Raw genomic sequence first — 17,449 nt, 5'->3', positions numbered from 1 at the left:
CCTGACTGGGAATTGAACCAGCAACCTTTCAGTACATGGGATGACATTCAACCAACAGAGTCACACAAGCCAGGGCCATCCATTTACTTTTAATCTATATGTGTCTCTATGTTTTAACGTGAGTTTCCTATAGGCAACATATAGTTGGGTTGTATGTTTTGATCCACTCTGAAATTTCTCTTAATTGGTGCATTTAGACCATTAATGTTAAAAGTGATTATTGATAGAGTTAGGTTAATATCTACCATATTTGTAACCTTTTTCTATTGTCATTGTTCTTTGTTTCAATTATTGTCTTTCACACTTTTGTTTTTCCAATTATGATTTCATTTTCTTTCTGTACTTAGCATATCAATTATACTTTTTAAAACTTTAAAGTCTATAGTTTTGTGGCTCAGTGGTTGAGCATCGACCTATGAACCAGGAGGTCAGGGTTTGATTCCTGGTTAAGACACATGCCCGGGTTCGGGCTGGATCCCTGGTAGGGGGTGTGCAGGGGCCAGCCAATCAGTGATCTCTCTCATCATGGATGTTTCTACCTCTCTCTCTCTTTTCTTTTCTCTCTGAAATGTATAAAAAAAATTCATATTTTTTAAAAAAACTTTTTTTGTGGTTGCCCTAAAGTTTGCAATATACATTTATAAATAATCCACGTTCACTTTCAAATAACACTGTACCACTTCACAGGTAATGTGAGTTCACCTTATTATAACAAAATAATCCTTATTCCTTTCTCCTGTCTCTTGTATTATTGCAGTCATTCATTTTGCTAGTATAAGCATTCATAAACCTACATATGTGTTACACATAAGGTATACACAAGCATACATAACTGAATACATTATTGCTATTATTATTTTGAGCAAACTGTTAGTCATTTAAGAATAAGAAAAATGAAAGTTTTTATTTTACCTTCACTTATTCCTTCTTTGATGTTCTTCCTTTTTTTTTTTTGTAGATCCAATTTTCTGACATATTATTTTCCTTCTCTCTAAAGAACTTTTAACATTTTTTGCAAGGCAGATTCAGTGGCAAGAAATTTCTCAATTTAAATTTGTCTGAGGAAGTCTTTTTCTTCACTTTTGAAGGATAATTTTGCAGGATACAGAACTCTAAGTTGGTGGTTTATTTCTCTCAACACCTTCAATATTTCATTCTATTCTTTTCTTGCTTGAATGGTTCCTGAAGGTTTTAGATGAAGGTTTTATCTTTGTCCCTCTATAGGTTTAGTGTTCTTTTCCTCTGGCATCTTTTAGGATTTTTTATTTATTTTTTATTTTCTGTTCTTTGAAAATGATATGCCTAGGGGTATAGTCATGTACCACATTATGATGTTTAGGTCAGTGATAGACCACATATACAAAGGTGGGCCCATCTATATATATATAGAAGGCTAATATGCTAAGTGTTCAGCCGTCCAACCGGTTGCTATGACACACACTGACCACACACTGAGGAGGCAGACGCTCAATGCAAGAGCTGCCATGATGCGCACTGGCCATTTACAGAGAAACGGCACCATGGACCTCGCGCCCACAACCAACACTTGGCTTCCCCCAACACAGGCCCTGCCACCACCCCAGAGCGACATCCCACCAAATCACAGCCAATGCTGCTGAGATCCCATGCACAAAATGTGGCCCCCAGCCCAGCCCAGCCCGGAAATGGTTGCTGTGGGCGCCGGGTAATAATGTCACGTAGCAATGCCTGGCTTCCTCTCCCTAGGGACTAGCCTCCTTGCAGTTTCTTCAGCCCAGGAACACAACTTGCTTTATAGCCAGGTGCAAACATTTCACACTTTAACCAAATGTCTATGAAGCGTTTTCCCGTGCCTCATCTCATTTGATCCTCAGAAGTCCTGGAGTGGGTAGATAAGAAACTTGGTGGAATCCTATTTTCTTTTCTTTTCTTTTTTTTAAATAAATCTTTATTGTTCAGATTATTACAATTGTTTCTCCTCCCCCCCCCCCCGTTTATCTCCCCTCCTCCAAGTTCCCACCCTTCCCTCTGCCCTTACCTCCCCCCGTCGCTATCCTTATCCATAGGTGTATGATATTGTCCAGTCTCTTCCTGTACCCCCCACACAGACACCCCCTTCCCCTGAGAATTATCAATTCACTCCCATTCTATGCCCCTGATTCTATTATGTTCATCAGTCTATTCTGTTCTTCAGATTTTTTATTCACTTGACTTTTAGATTCACTTGTTGATAGGTATGTATTTGTTGTTCATAATTTTTATCTTTACTTTTTTCTTCTTTTTCCTCCTTTTAAATAATACCTTTCAGCATTTCATGTAATACTGGTTTGGTGGTGATGAATTCCTTTAGCTTTTTCTTGTCTGTGAAGCTCTTTATCTGCCCTTCAATTCTGAATGATAACTTTGCTGGGTAGAGTAGTCTTGGTTGTAGGTTCTTGCTATTCATCACTTTGAATATTTCTTGCAGTCCCGTCTGGCCTGCATAGTTTCTGTTGAGAAATCAGCTGATAATCGTATGGGTGTTCCCTTGTAAGTAACTAACTGTTTTTCTCTTGCTGCTTGTAAGATTCTCTCTTTGTCTTTTGCCCTTGGCATTTTAATTATGATGTGTCTTGGTGTGGTCCTCTTTGGATTCCTTTTGTTTGGGGTTCTGTGTGCTTCCTGGACTTGTAAGTCTATTTCTTTCACCAGGTGGGGGAAGTTTTCTGTCATTATTTCTTCAAATAGGTTTTCAGTGTCTTGCTCTCTCTCTTCTTCTGGCACCCCAAAAATTCGGATGCTTGAAGTTGTCCCAGAGGCTTCTTACACTATCTTCTACTTTCTGAATTCTCTTCTCTTCTTGCTTTTCTGGAGGCGTGTCCTTTGCCTCTTTGTATTCCAAATCATTGACTTGATTCTTACATTCCTCTAGTCTGCTGCTGGGTCTCTGTATATTTTTTATTTCAGTCAGTGTATGTTTCATTTCTAGTTGGACCTTTTTCATATCCTCGAGCGTTTCATTAAATTTATCGGCTTTTTCCATGAAATTCTTGAAAAACCTTATAACCGTGGTTTTGAACTCTATGTCCAGTCGTTTGTTCTCCTCCATTTCTTTTGTTTGGGATCTGTTTCCTTGCCTCCTCATTTTCATTTTTGCTGCTTCCCTGAGTTGGTAGGGTAGCTTTGTGTCCTATTGTGTCCTATTGGTTCCACGGGTCAGCCTCCCAGTTACCTGAGGTGGACGCTCTTGGTGCACCCCTTTGTGGACTGTGTGTACAGCCTTGTTGTAGTTAAGTCTTGATTGTTGTTGGTGTCACTGGGAGGAATTGACCTCCAGGCCAATTGGCTGTGAGGACCCTCTGTGTCTATAAAGGAAGAGTTGCTGTGCTGGAGACACGTTTATGGGCCGGGACTTGTTGCAGTAGGGCTTTGGCGCTCACTGAGTCTGCCTCTTGAATGTGTCCCTTATGCGAGTGGTTGAAATCTGGTGTCGTCTCACACCGACCACTAGATGCCCTCATTTCTGGATCTCCAATGGGGTGCAGGTCAGCTACTGTCTGAGGCCATTCAGCAGGAGTTACAGCAAAAACTGCAGTTTTCTCCTCTTTGTTTGAGTGGTTTTGGAGCAGTCTGACTGGAGCTGCAGTTTATTTGGTTAAGCTGCCACAGGGAAGGCCATTTATATGCAAAAGCTGCTGTTTTGAGCCTGGGCGGGTTTGTAGAATGTGCGGGGTGGGTCTCAGGGCGGGGCGGGGTCTCAGGGCGTTACTAGGCTAGGGCGTGGCAAACAGCAATGGCTGCTAGTCTGCCTTTTCTGCTTTTCCCGTTTCCAAGCCCCTGCGTCCCGTGCTCCAGCGCAGTAAACACTGATTGCTGGGCGCACCTCTGCAAGAGAGTCACTCTCACTTTCCGACACGATGGCCGAGAGTCCAGCTTCTCCCCGTAGGTGTCTGGGTCCCCCGCGAGTCCCCAGAAACTGGATTTCAGAGTGATCGGGAGCTTATCTCCCTGCGGGTTGGAAAAAAAAAGCCGCGCGTCCTGTCGCCCGCCACCAGCCCGATTCACGTGCCTCCGTACCTCAGCACTTCCGCGTTTGTTCTTTCTTTTTCCTTCTTAGCTGTAAATCTACCATTCAGCCAGCTTTCCTGTGGTTCTGGGTGGTAGACGCTTTGTCTTTTAGTTGTATTTTTGAAATGGTTGTGCGCGGCGGCAGTTTAGTTGTTTAACTTTGCTGCCATCTTTGTTCCTTCTCCCTATTTTCTTTTCATTAGCTGGAAAATGGAGATTTAGAAAGTTTAGGAACTTGACCTGGCTGAAAAGAAGTAAGAAATGGTGAACCTTGAAAATGACTTCAGGTTTTCTCACTGTGCAGAATATAGTCAAAACACTGCTGCAGTTAAATATTTTACCCTTTGTTCTCCCTGCGTGATCTACAATAATAATCTGCTTCGTGTTGATATTTACTGCTGTGTTGCTGACAATTACCTGAAAGAGAAGTTGGGGTGCTTCACTGGGCTGGAAAAAGTTTAGCTAAATCAGAAAGCAGGTCTAATTAAGCAATTTGTTCCATATATATATATAAAAGGCTAAGTTGACCTGCACATGTGCGATACATATAATGCTCTTGGTGGTGCCAATCGCATGCGTGTGTTTCAGTCTGTCATTGTCGATCGTGAATTTGGTTGATACTTCTATTATAGAGAAAGGGTGAATAGTGATATTAAAATATTTCTTCTAATTAATTTCCTTTCATTGTGCACGAGTTCTTGCACCGGGCCACTAGTAAGATTATAATGGACCTGAAAAATTCCTATTGCCTAGCAATGTCTTATAGTCTTGTAACATCTCAGAGCAACATATTTAACAAATACTTACCGTTGTGTTACAATTGCCTATACAGTAACATGCTGTAAAGATTTGTAGTCTAAGAGCTGTAGGGAAACAGAATTTGTTGCCCCAAAATATATCTCTTTGGCATAAAGATTCTTTTAGGCTGGTTAATTTTAAGAAATAGCAGACATGGTAAAAGTTACGTTTATAAAAGACTTTTGTAAGGGAGGTGTCCCTTGTAAGGTTGTCAGGAAGAGGGGGATGACCTTATCTTTAGATATTCTTATCAGTTCAGAAGTCAAGGACTTAAATTTGCGCAACAACCACACTCTTGTTAACCTGTGCTTTTCTTGGTAACCTCCCATAACTGACTCTCCTCCCCAAGAATTTTATTTTGTCTTCACTTGAAGATGGTATTTAAGGTGGTGGCTTCAGCCATTTTGGTGAGTTACTCAGTTTTCCTGGGTCTCTCCCATGTATATAAGAGTTATATGCTATTAATAAGCTTTTTTTTTTCTTTCTGTTAATCTGTCTTTTACTACAGGATATCTCACCCAAGAACCCAGAGGGCTACAGGGAAAGTTATTTTTTGTCTTCTACTGAACAGTAGGACATGCCATATAGCCTAGGTGTGTAGGTGGTACCCCATCTAGGATTTGTAAGTGCACTCTTATGTTCCCACGATGATGAAGTCAGTCACCTAACAGTGCATCCTCAGGGTCATCAAGTAATGCATGACTGTACTTGCTGTAAGCATTTATTTTGCTTGGTCTGTCTTTTCTGAGCTTTCAGGATCTGTGCCTTGGTGTCTGACGTTACTTATGGTTTTAAATATGTGCTCGTTCCTTTCTTCTCCTTTTGGTCATCTCATTAAATATGTTTATACCTTTTGTAGTTGTTCCACAGACATTGGATATGCTGTTCTTGTTTTCTAAGTCTTGGTCTCTGTTTTTCTGTTTATGAGGATTCTGTGGATATATTCTGTAGCTCAGAGATTCTTCATCAGCTGTGTCCAGTCTCCTAATAAGCTCATCAAGGGCATTCTTCATTTCCGTTACAGAATTTTGTTTTGTTTTTAATCTCTTGCCTTTTTAGTTCTTTCTTAGGATTTCTGTCTCTGCTTATATTGCCCCTCTGTTCTTGCATGTGTCTACTTTTTCCATTAGATCCCTTTTACAGAACAGTAAGAAGCTAGGAAAACTCTAGGACAAGTGGAATAGGGAAACTGAGACAGATAATAACAGTTTGCAGCCACCTAGTAAATTCTGTCTATTCTAAACCAAGGACACTTAAAGAGTTTGCACTTTTCCTTCCCAACCAGAGGGCAAAGAGTTAAATCACCCTATTCAGGGAGATGGCAGAAATCCTGTTAGTGCTGTTTGCCAACCACACCCAAGGACAGACAAATTAAGAGAATAAATCTTATTTTGGTACATCAGCATAAAGCTGATAAATATTCTATTGATCCACCCCTAAGACCTCCCCTAAATGCCCAGCCTTTAAACCCCTGAAAATGAAGGTCCCAGCTCACTGTCCCTCTGGGAAGCATGCCCATGCCATCCTTCCCCTCCCTCCACGTATCCCCCAACATCTAAGGACCCCATGAGACAACAAGGGAGTAGTGGGCAGCTGCAGCTCATTCCCAGGGTGCTCTCCCTCGAGGGGCATGTCTGTGCCATTCCCTTCACTCCCTCATTCCCCCACAGGCACGTGTCCCTAACCGCTAAGGGACCCAGGGGAGCAAAGGGCAGCGGCAGTGGCAGCTCCTCCCGGGCTTGCCCCTGAGCTTGTCTGCAAGGCCCCTTTTCTCTACTTCCCAGTGAGCCAGAGCAGCCCAGCCTGGGCTCCTGCCTCTCTCCTCTGCTCTTCCCTTTTCACTCTCCTAAGGGTTATTTTTGCTGCGGCCAATAACTTCCTGCTTGCTTTCCTATACTTTGTCTCTTGATTGAGATCTTTCCCTCAAGAAGACAAGAACCAAGGTCTCATCTCCCTGGTAACATCCTTAGCATATTAATTATAGTTGTTTCAAATTCCCGGCCTGGTAACATCCCTGCCATGTCTGGTTGTTATGTTTCCTGTTGCTTCAGACTATTTCTTGCTTTTTGGTATGCCTTGTAATTTTTTCGTGATAGCTATACTTGATGTATAGGTGAAAGGAACTGCTGTAAAGAGGCCTTTAGGGATGTGGTGGTAAGGTTTGGGGGGACGGGAGCCTTCCGTAGGCCTGTGATTAGGCTCAGTCTTAGTGAGCTTCTGAGTGCTTTCCAGTTTCTCTCTCCTTCCTTAGGTGGGACAGGAGGGCCAGGGGGGCTGGCATTGAGTATTTCCCTCCCCCCAGGGCAGTTGGCTCTGAGTTTAACCTGAGCAGATTAATAGTTTCCCCCAAGGGCAGGCCTTGTTAATAAGCTCAGAATGCTCTGACTTAAAAATGTTTCTTTTCTCCTCTCCCTGCTGGAAGCAAGAAGAGATTTTTCTCAGATAGTCACTGTGGGAGTCTGAGCTCCTAGACGTAAATCTGACAATACTCTGATCCCCTCTGATTCGGTCCTCCGGGGTTTGTAACTCTTGGAGTTGTCTGCACTGAGTGTCCAGCAAATTATCAATTTCGGTTCAAGCTTCCCTTCCTGGCTATGATTCCAGGGAGCTTTCTGCTGGCGAGTCTCCCCTCAGGTAAGCCCGAGCTCCTTAGGCTTGTCTGTCTGTCTCTCTCCTCTTGGGGCATCCGTTTGCCCTGTGTCCTCCCCTCTCTTTTGGATCCAAGAATTGTTGACTGTTCAGTCTGTTCAGCTTTTTACTTGATAGGTTGGAATGATGACTTTTAAGCCCCTGACATGGGAAAATAGATATGGGAAGAACTCATATAAGATATTTAAAACATCTATACAATTTAAAAGTGATAACAGATATCTGAATACCCTTCTCTGATTTTCTTTCCTTTTTTGGGGGGTCTGATTTTCCATCTTTTGGTCTTACATTTTTAGGGGAATTTCCTTAATTTTTTTTCTAACACTTCTATTGCATTTTTCATTTATGTTCTCATATTTTGAATTTTCTGAAGCTCTTTTTCCCCCCTTTGAGTAGTATTGTTCTTACCTCAGGGTGAAATATTTTGTTTTATCTCTGAAGTCATTAGTTTTATATATATATATAATGTATATTTATTTTAACTTTTCCTTGAAAAATATTTTAGTTCTTTTTTTTTCTACCTAGTTTGTTTTGGAATCTGGGCTTCCTATTAGATTCTTCCCTTGAATATGTGGTGATGTATGCTCGTAATTAAGAATGGGAAATTAAAACAGCTGAAAGCTCTGTAGGTGGTGGGTCTTATAAATAGTGAGCCTGCGCTCTGGGTGATAGAGCTGTGTCTGCCTTGGAGTGCTTCCTTTCTGAGAGGCTTCTCGGATCCCCAGAGAAGACTCAGCCCGTCTTCTGCCTGAAGAGCGTGTGCCTGATGCCATGTGGGGAGTCCAATGGGGGGAGAGGCTGGAGGTCTCAGTAGTCAGCGTGTGCGATTTCACTCACTAACCCCTTTCTCACTGGATCGTGCTGCCTTCACCTCTGCCTGGGGTGCTGCGGCTGAGACCCGTGCTTCCCTCTGTCCCAGCCTTTCCTGTAGGGGGGATCCGACCCTGCTAATCACCAGCCTCTTGTGGATCTGATAAGACTGTACTTGTCGGCTTTTCCGGCCTACCAGGGCAGATACTGCTTATATCAACTTTTTAGCTTCCACATTTTTGTGGCTGTTGACTTTTCTGTTCTTTTGCCCTTGTAAGTTTAGGCTCTAATCTCTCCTACCCTTTTCTCCTATGGTTTCAAAATAACAACAAGGTATCACAATAATAATATGATTACTAAAAAACCTTTAAAAAACTGCTTGTGGGTATTTTTGTCCTTAGGATAATACCATTAGGAATGTCTAATTAAATCACCTAGTTTAAGGTCTCTTGAAAAATTCATTGTTTTAAAGCTGGGAGGTTTCAGGGGGAGGATCGATAGAATATTCGTCAGCTTTATGCTGATGTACCAAGATGAGATTTAGTCTCTTCATTTGTCCTTGGGTGTGGTTGGCAGATGGCACTCACTGGATTTCTGCTGTCTCCCTGGGTAGGGTGATTTAAGCTATTACCCTCTGGTTGGGGAGGAGAAGTGCAAGCCATGTATGCCTCTCAAGTGTCCTTGGTTTAGTGAAGACAGGATTTAGATGGCGGCCAACTGCTTGGCATTTCGATTTTCTAGGTCAGTGGTCGGCAAACTCATTAGTCAACAGAGCCAAATATCAACAGTACAACCATTGAAATTTCTTTTGAGAGCCAAATTTTTTAAACTTAAATAATTTCTAACGCCATTTCTTCAAAATAGACTCGCTCAGGCCGTGGTATTTTGTGGAAGAGCCACACTCAAGGGGCCAAAGAGCCACATGTGGCTCGCGAGCCATAGTTTGCCGACCACGGTTTTAGGTGACTGCAAACTGCTATTTAATTTTTTGTCTCCGTTTCCTTATTCTGCTTGTCCTGGCTTATTAGCCTGTTTCAATTTTGGTAATTATGCTATCAAATCAATATATGGTTAGGTTCCTTTGCTACATTCTACTTTTGATTTCTAGGGATTGTTCTTTTTTTAAATTTAATTTTGTTTCATAATTATGTATGGTTTGAAACTCAAAGCTACAAAATGAAGGACACTTAGTGAAATCTAGCTTCTATCCCTGCCCCATCTACCCTTTCCCTCTCTTACCCTATCGGCAACTGTTGTCTTTAAATTAGAACTGCTTCCTTGCCCACTGGTCTTTATTCCCTTATTTTAATTTATTTTCCTTATACCTCTTACCACTTCGTGACATGATTACCCTCTTTCACGACAAAAAATATAATCTTCCTTAGAGCAGGGATTTGAGATGTGCCCTTCAGGACCATTCAAAGAGGTTTTTGTGATCCCCTGCCCCCTTTTGAGCACAAGTTAGCAGAAAAGTTTACTTTTTAAAAATATATTATTTGGTCAACACTGATTTCACATGTATTACTTACACCTTTACAGCCATTTAAACCACACAGAGCAATGTGACATAGTGGATGTAGCAGTGACAAGGAATGAAGGCCCCTGCCTTCCAAGCTCTGCTCCATTCCCATAACTAGAAGACTGAGGAGGAGATGAACATGGCCTGTGGTGTTTGCTGCTGACCATGAGAGGCCCCAGTTTCTATGACAGCTTGTTCAACAACCCATGCAAGACCAAAGAGAGTATTTATTATGCGGGATGGAGGCGCTCCAGTGTTAGAGTGAACTAGGCTTTGTTTACCTTCACTTGTGCTAGAATGTGATGTATGTTCCTAAAAATCACCATAACCTGCAGAGTTCAATAAAAACAGAGTTTATGGGCAAATTGAGATTAGGGGATACAATACTCAAAACTTTTGTCAGTGACATAAAAAGGAGCACAATAAAATAGCATAGTTTTTGCACATGTTAAGTGGTGAAGAAATATATAAATACTGCAATAAGTGTGACACTTTACCTTGATAAGACCTGGTATTTGCTTATAGAAGTAGGCATTGAAAGGCTTGCAGCCTGTGAATTCAGCTGCGTACAGTGTTCTGTGTTCACCTGTTGTTACTCATGGATGAAATTGCATGTAGACAAATGGTTGTGCTAAAAATGTCAACATAAAAAAAAAAAATAAAAAAAATAAATAAATAAATAAAAATGTCAACATAAGAACATCCAAACCTGTAGAGAATTTTTATGAGTTTATTTGAGCCAAACTGACAACAGTTTGGCTCACTGAGGAAGCAAACCCCAGTGGATTGAGAAAATGCTCCAGAGAATGGCAGCTGTGCTCCTTATTTTACACATTAGAACCAAAGTAGAAGGTGGAAGGGAATTATATGAGATCCACTGATGGATTAGGGGGGTGGGAGAAAGCAAAATGGGGAAATCTCTGGGATTGGATAAAAAGTAAGCCCTAGAGATACATGTTTCTTTTAAATTGGTGGGCATAGGAAAGTAACATTTACAGCACATGGAGATGGTATGTGGGGAACAGGGTAACAATGAGGGGCTCTGTGGGCTCCTGCTCTGGGGGGAGGTTGTGCCCTGACGGGTCTGGAAAAAGGGGTTACCCTGACATTCTAAAGGTATGTTATCCGAGGTGCAAAGACAGTAGACAGGCGCAGTGAAGGTAAAGACTGGCCTTTGTCAGGGAAGATGCTGGCCCACTCCAGGGCTGCCGGCCATGGCTCGCTTTTTGTTAGGAAGTTTTGATTTCAGACCATCCTTTGTGGTTCCTTTAGGTCTCTGAGTTGCCAGTCCTGCCATGCAGGCCTCCCCTGAGCTTGTCAGGTTTAGTATGTGGCCCTTTTTGTCCACACTAATGATAATGTAGAAACAGTTTACGTTTTAAGTAGACGGTACAGCACAACTGACTACATTTTTCTTTCTCCTTTAGATGATATGCCAATGGGAACTGCTGGCAGACGAGCTTCAAATGAGTTCTTGGTGTTTGGAGGGTATGCTTACACATAAGTGATTAAAATATTTTTTATATTTTGTTTTTTTTGTAAGTACAGTTATAGAACTTTGTGTGTTCTTGAGTATAAAATTGATTTTGTTTTTCAATTTTTCATTTTAAAAATATATAATCCTATCTAATAAAGAGGGATATGCTAATTGACTGACACGCCTTCAAAGATGACGGCGCCCACAGCCACAAGATGGTGGCGCCCAGTTCCCTCAGCCCTGCTGGGGCAGCAGGCGTGCGGCACAGTCGGACCACTACACATGGCTGCCTCCAGAGTCCCCCAGTCTCCTCAGCCTCCCAGCCATCCAGGGCTGCCTAAGGCTCAGGTAACCAGGGCCGGCTGAGGCTTGTGCTGCCGGCAGTGACAGCAGCAGAGGTGTGAGGGGGGCGTCACCTTCCCCTGATTGCCAGGTCACCTCCCGCCCCTGAGGGCTCCTGGATTGTGAGAGGGGGTAAGCCTGGCTGAGGGAACCCCCCTCCAGTGCATGAATTTTCATGCACCGGGCCTCTAGTTGGGGAATAAAACACATAAAATCTGCCATTTAACCATTTTAAAGTTTACAGTTCAGTAAAGAATAGTTAGTGTGGTGCAGAACTGAAACGCAGAACTCAGTGTGTATCTGCACACTGGTAACGACCATTTGATGTCTGTTTCCATTAATCTGACTACTTTCTATAACCTCATCCTACAATATATGTCTTCATATGACTGGTTTAGTGCAGTCAGCACAGTGTCCTCAAGGTCATCCATGTTGTAGCGTGTCTCAGAATTTCCTTTTAATGCTGAATAATCCATTGTGTGTCTGTAGCACATTTGCTTATCCATTCATCTGTCAGTGGACACTTGGAGTGCTTCTGCCTCTTGGCTCTTGTGAATAATGCTGTTAGGAATGTGAATATGCAAATATCTGTTAATTAAAAGACCCTACTTTTTTAAAAAAAATATTTTTATTGATTTCAGAGATGAAGGGGGTAGGGGAGAGAGAGAGAGAGAGAGAGAGAGAGAGAAACCTCAGTGATGAGAGAGAATCACTGATCATTTGCCTCCTGCATGCCCCCACTGGGGATCAAGCCCACAACCCAGACATGTGCCCTGACAGGGAATCAAACCATGATCTCATGCCGGCCGGGCAAAAGGCCCTGCTTTAATTCTTTTGGATATTTACTGAAAAATGGGGTTGTTGGATCATATGATAATTCTATTTTTAATTTTTTAGGATACTCCATACAGTTTTCTATAATGGATGCACCATTTTACATTCCTAAAACAGTATACAAGGGTTCTGATTTCTTCATATCCTTGCAAACATTTGTTATTTTTTCCCCTTGATAATAGCCACCTTTTTTTTCTTCTAAATAGTCATCTCCCTAATGGGTATGCACTGATATCTCACTGTGGTTGTGATTTGCATTTCTCTATGATCAGTGGTTTTGAGCATCTTTTCATATACTTGTTTGCCATATGTAAATCATCGTTGGTGAAATTGTCTATTCATGTCCTTTGCCCATTTTTTAATCAGGTTATTTTTTGTTGTCTGGTTGTGGGAATTCTTTATATATTTTAGATATTAACCCTTTATCAGATATGCAATGTACAAATATTTTATCCCATTCCATAGGATGACTTTTCACTCCATTGAAGTGTCCTTTGAGCACAGAAGTTTTAAAATTCGATGTAGTCCCATTTGTTTACTTTTGGTATCCATATCCAAGAATCATTGCCTGATACAATGAGTAGGCTTGAAAAATTTCCCCTATGTTTTCTTCTAGGTATTAATACTTTTGGATCTTATGTTTAGATTTTTAAACCATTTTGAGTTAATGTTTTTTAAATTTATTTTAAGTCTTTTTTGTTGAGAGTATTACAGATATCTCCCTTTTTCCCCCTCCACACGGTGCCCACCCTGCCCCAGGTGTTCACCACCCTACTCTCTGTGTCCATAGGTCATGCATCTATGCATATAAGTTCTTTGGTTAATCTCCTCCCACCCCACCTTTCCTTCCCTCTGAGATTCCCCAGTCTGTTCCCTGTTTCTAGACCTCTGATTCTATTCTTTTCATCAGTTTATTTTGTTCATTTGATTCTTTGTTTGTTTACTTTGATTTTTAGGTTTATTTGTTGATAAATATATATTTACTAGAGGCCCGGTGCACGAAATTCGTGCACGGAGAGGGGTTGTTCCTCAGCCCAGCCTGTACCCTCTCCAATATGGGACCCCTTGAGGGATGTCCGACTGCCCGTTTAGGCCCGATCCCTCTGGGCTTTCGTGACATCCCTCTCACAATCCAGGATTGCTGGCTCCCAACTGCTTGCCTGCCTGCCTTCCTGATTGCCCCTAACTACTCTGCTGCCAGCCTGTTTGCCCCCAACTTCCCTCCTCTGCCAGCCTGGTCACCCCTAACTGCCCTCTCCTGCAGGGTTGATCACCTCCAACTGCCCTTCCTTGCAGGCTTGGTCCCTCTCAACTGCCCTCCCTTGCAGGCAGGGTGCCTCCTAACTGCCCCGGCCAGCGGGGTCTTCTAACGGGGGTACCGAGGCGGCGCACCTAAGAGAATGAGAGACAGACAAGGGACACAAAGAATGGAGGCAAGACAAAGGGGTTTCTGATCAAGCCTCGAAATTTTATTTTTTACAGCGTTCCTTATATGTGGTTTCTAGAGGGGTGGATGCCTAGGAGGGGTGGGGGCTGACCTAGATAATCGGCTAAAGTCGTAAAGGGTGCTGACTATAGATAAAGGGTGTGGCGGTTGAAGGGCGGCTACAGAAGGAATGCTTTGTCCTCAGGCAAGAGGAAGTGGGCCTAGTTTCAGTAACTTACTGAAGGTCAGAGTTAATCCTTTGACCAACTCTTGGCTCCTGACACCTAACTGCCCTCCCTTGCAGACCGGGTGCCTCCCAACCGCCTTCTCCTGCTGGCCATCTTGTGGTGGCCATCTTGTTTCCACATGGGGGCAGGATCTTTGACCACATGGGGGCAGCTATCTTGATCTTGTGTGTTGGAGTGATGGTCAATCTGTATATTATGCTTTTATTAGATAGGATAGAGGCCTGGTGCACGGGTGGGGGCCAGCTGGTTTGCCCTGAAGGGTGTCCCAGATCAGGGTGGAGGTTCCCTTGGGGTGTGGGGTGGCCTGAGCGAGGGGCCTGTGGTGGTTTGCAGGCCAGCCATGCCCCCTGGCCACCCAATCGGAGGCCCTGGTATCTGGAATTTATTTTCCTTCTACAATTGAAACTTTGTAGCCTGGAGCGGAGCCAAGCCTGGGGCTCTCTCCGAGGCCAGCAGCCATTTGTGTTGGGGTTATAATTGAAACTTTGTTGCCTTAAGCGGGTGGGCCCTGCCAGGGTGTTCGGAAAGCTTTGCTTCCCCTGTTGCCGGTGGCAACCCTGGCCTGCTCTCTCAAGCTCCATTCTGCCGCCATTTGTTTGAATTTGTTTACCTTCTATAATTGAAACTTTGTAGCTTGAGTGGAGGCTTAGGCCTGGCAAGGGCAGGCGGAAAGCTTGGCTTCCTCTGTTACCTAGGAAACCTTGCTCTCTGTGGCTGCAGCCAGCTTGGTTTGGGTTAATTTGCATACTCGCTCTGATTGGCTTGTGGGCGTGGCTTGTGGGTGTGTCAGAGGTATGGTCAATTTGCATATTTGTCTGTTATTAGATAGGATTGCCATTTTATTCATTTTTTAAAATCTTTTTTTTCTTCTTCCTCTTCTTCCTCTTAAAGAAGAACCTTCAACATTTCATGTAATACTAGTTTGGTGGTGATGAACTTCTTTTCCTTGTCCGGGAAGCTCTTTAACTGACCTTCAATTCTAAATGATAGCTTTGCTGGGTAGAGTAATCCTGGTTGTAGGTCCTTGCTTTTCATCACTTTGAATATTTCTTGCCACTTCCTTCTGGCATGCAGAGTTTCTGACAGCCGCATGGGCGCTCCCTTTTAGGTAACTAACAGCTTTTCTCTTGCTACTTTTAAGATTCTCTCTTTGTCTTTAACCCTTGGCATTTTAAATATGATGTGAGTTAGTGTGGGCCTCTTTGTGTTCCTCTTGTTTGGGACTATGCGCTTCCTGGACTTGTAAGTGTATTCTTCTATCCAGGTAGGGGAAGAAAATTTATTTTTCTTTTTTTAAAAAATATATTTTTACTGATTTCAGAGAAGAATGGAGAGGGAGAGAGAGCTAGAAACATCAGTGATGAGAGAGAATCATTGGTCGGCTGCCTCCTGCATGTCCCTCACTGGGGATTGAGCTCGCAACTTGGGCATGTGACCTTGACTGGAATCGAACCCGGGACCCTTCAGTCTGCAGGCCAGTGCTCTGTACCATGCAGGGCTGTCATTATTTCTTCAAATAGGTTTCAATATCTTGCTCTCTCTTCTCCTTCTGGCACCCTCATAATGTGAATGTTGGTACATTTGAAATTGTCCCAGAGGCTCCCTTACACTATCTTCATATTTTTTTTTTTATTTTTGTATTCTTTTTGCTCTTCTGACTGGGTGTTTTTTGCTTCCTCATATTCCAAATTGTTGATTTGATTCCAGGAATCCTGTACGCTACTGTTGAATCCCTGTAAATTATTCTTTCAGTTAGTGTATGCTTAATTTTTGACTGGTCCTTTTCCATGTCTTTGACATTCTTATTGAGATCCTCGAAAGTTTTACTAAGTCCCCTGAAGCTCTCATGAAGATCTTTGGGTAACCTGCTCGAAGCTCCTGTTCAGTAACTGAGACAACATTTATAGAACACCTGCCGTGGCTGTTCATCTCCTGATGTTCTGGGCGGGAGAGGCACCAGAGGTATAAGAGAAGCTAGCTGGTTGCTTGTGATTCCCCGAGAGGAGTGCCTTGAATTATAAGGTTGCTAAGTTTACTTCTTAAGGCATCTTTATCTAGGTTTTTAATTTCCCTTTGGTGATTAGCAGGAAGATGTTAGAACCTGACAATGTATAGGTTAAAAAAATGCCCATTGAAAAGATGCCAGTATCACTCATCATCAGAGAAATGCAAATTAAAACCACAGTGAGGTATCAACTCATACCTGTTGGAATGGCTGTCATCAAGTCAACAAATAACAAATGTTGGCAAGGATGTGGAAAAATGGAACCCTGTTAGTGGGAATGCAGACTGGTGCAGTCACTGTGGAAATAGTATGGAGTTACCTCAGAAAACTAAAAATGGAACTGCTTTATGACCCAGCAGTTCCATTTCTGAAAAATATCAGAAGAAACCTGAAACACTGATTTGAAAGAATATATACACCCCTATATTTTTTGCAGCACTGTTTACAGTTGCCAAGATTTGAAAGCAACCTAAGTGTCGATCAATAGATGATTGGATTAATAAGCTGTGGTGCATGTATGAAATGGAATACTATTCGGGTATTAAAAAAAAGAAGGGGAAAAAAGGAAATATTACCTTCTGTGACAGCATGGATGGACCTGGATAGTATTATGCTCAGTGAAATAAATAAGTCAGGGAAAGACAAATACCATGTGATTTCACTTACATGTGGAATCTAATGAACAAAATAAACAAAATAGAAACAGACTCATAGATACAGAAATCTGTAGATGGCAGCTGTCTGAGGGAAGGGGGTTGGACGACTGGGTGAAAATAGTGAAGGAATTAAGCAAGAAAAAACCCCCACACCTCATAGATGCAGACAGCAGTTATGGTGATTACCAGAGGGAGAAGGGGTGTAGGAAGGGATAGGAGAGGGGGAATAAATGATGATGGACAGAGACTTGACGAGGTGGTAAACACAATACAGTATACAGATAATGTAATATAGATTATCCACCTGAAACTATAATTTATGAACCACTGTAACCCTAATAAATTCAACAAACAACATTAAAAGTTAAATAAAAACCCAGATGTACTTGCTTCGCCAACTCTTTGTATACCGGTACTTATTATATTGGGACCGTAGAAAGATTAAATTGGGACCGTAGGAAGATGGCATTTGTTCATTCACATCACATTCTCATACTTGATGACTAAGTCATTGTATTTAAAAGATACTTAATAGAATTAGGTAAGTGAAAAATAGGGAGAGCTTATAGAAACACACTGGATGGTGTATCAATAAGAAATTCCACTTGATTGTTAACAGGGTCCTGACTGTAGTGTAGTTGAACACTAAAGGTTTTTTA

General features: G+C 42.3%; 1 protein-coding gene across 2 annotated transcripts in view; it reads left to right on the top strand.

Annotated features, from left to right (window-relative positions):
• ULK2 (unc-51 like autophagy activating kinase 2) overlaps nucleotides 1-17,449 on the top strand; it is a 129,180-nt gene that overhangs the window by 69,221 nt on the left and 42,510 nt on the right. For both annotated transcript variants that reach the window (XM_054709924.1, XM_054709923.1), the window contains exon 14: nucleotides 11,230-11,290. In XM_054709924.1, the coding sequence (XP_054565899.1) occupies nucleotides 11,230-11,290 (61 nt within the window). The remainder of the gene's footprint in view (nucleotides 1-11,229; nucleotides 11,291-17,449) is intronic.

The sequence above is a fragment of the Eptesicus fuscus genome, chromosome 20 (assembly GCF_027574615.1).
Source record: "Eptesicus fuscus isolate TK198812 chromosome 20, DD_ASM_mEF_20220401, whole genome shotgun sequence".
Classification (NCBI taxonomy): Eukaryota; Metazoa; Chordata; class Mammalia; order Chiroptera; family Vespertilionidae; genus Eptesicus; species Eptesicus fuscus.
The sequence above is the reverse complement of the archived record's forward strand: the minus strand, read 5'-3'. Positions and strand labels throughout refer to the sequence as shown.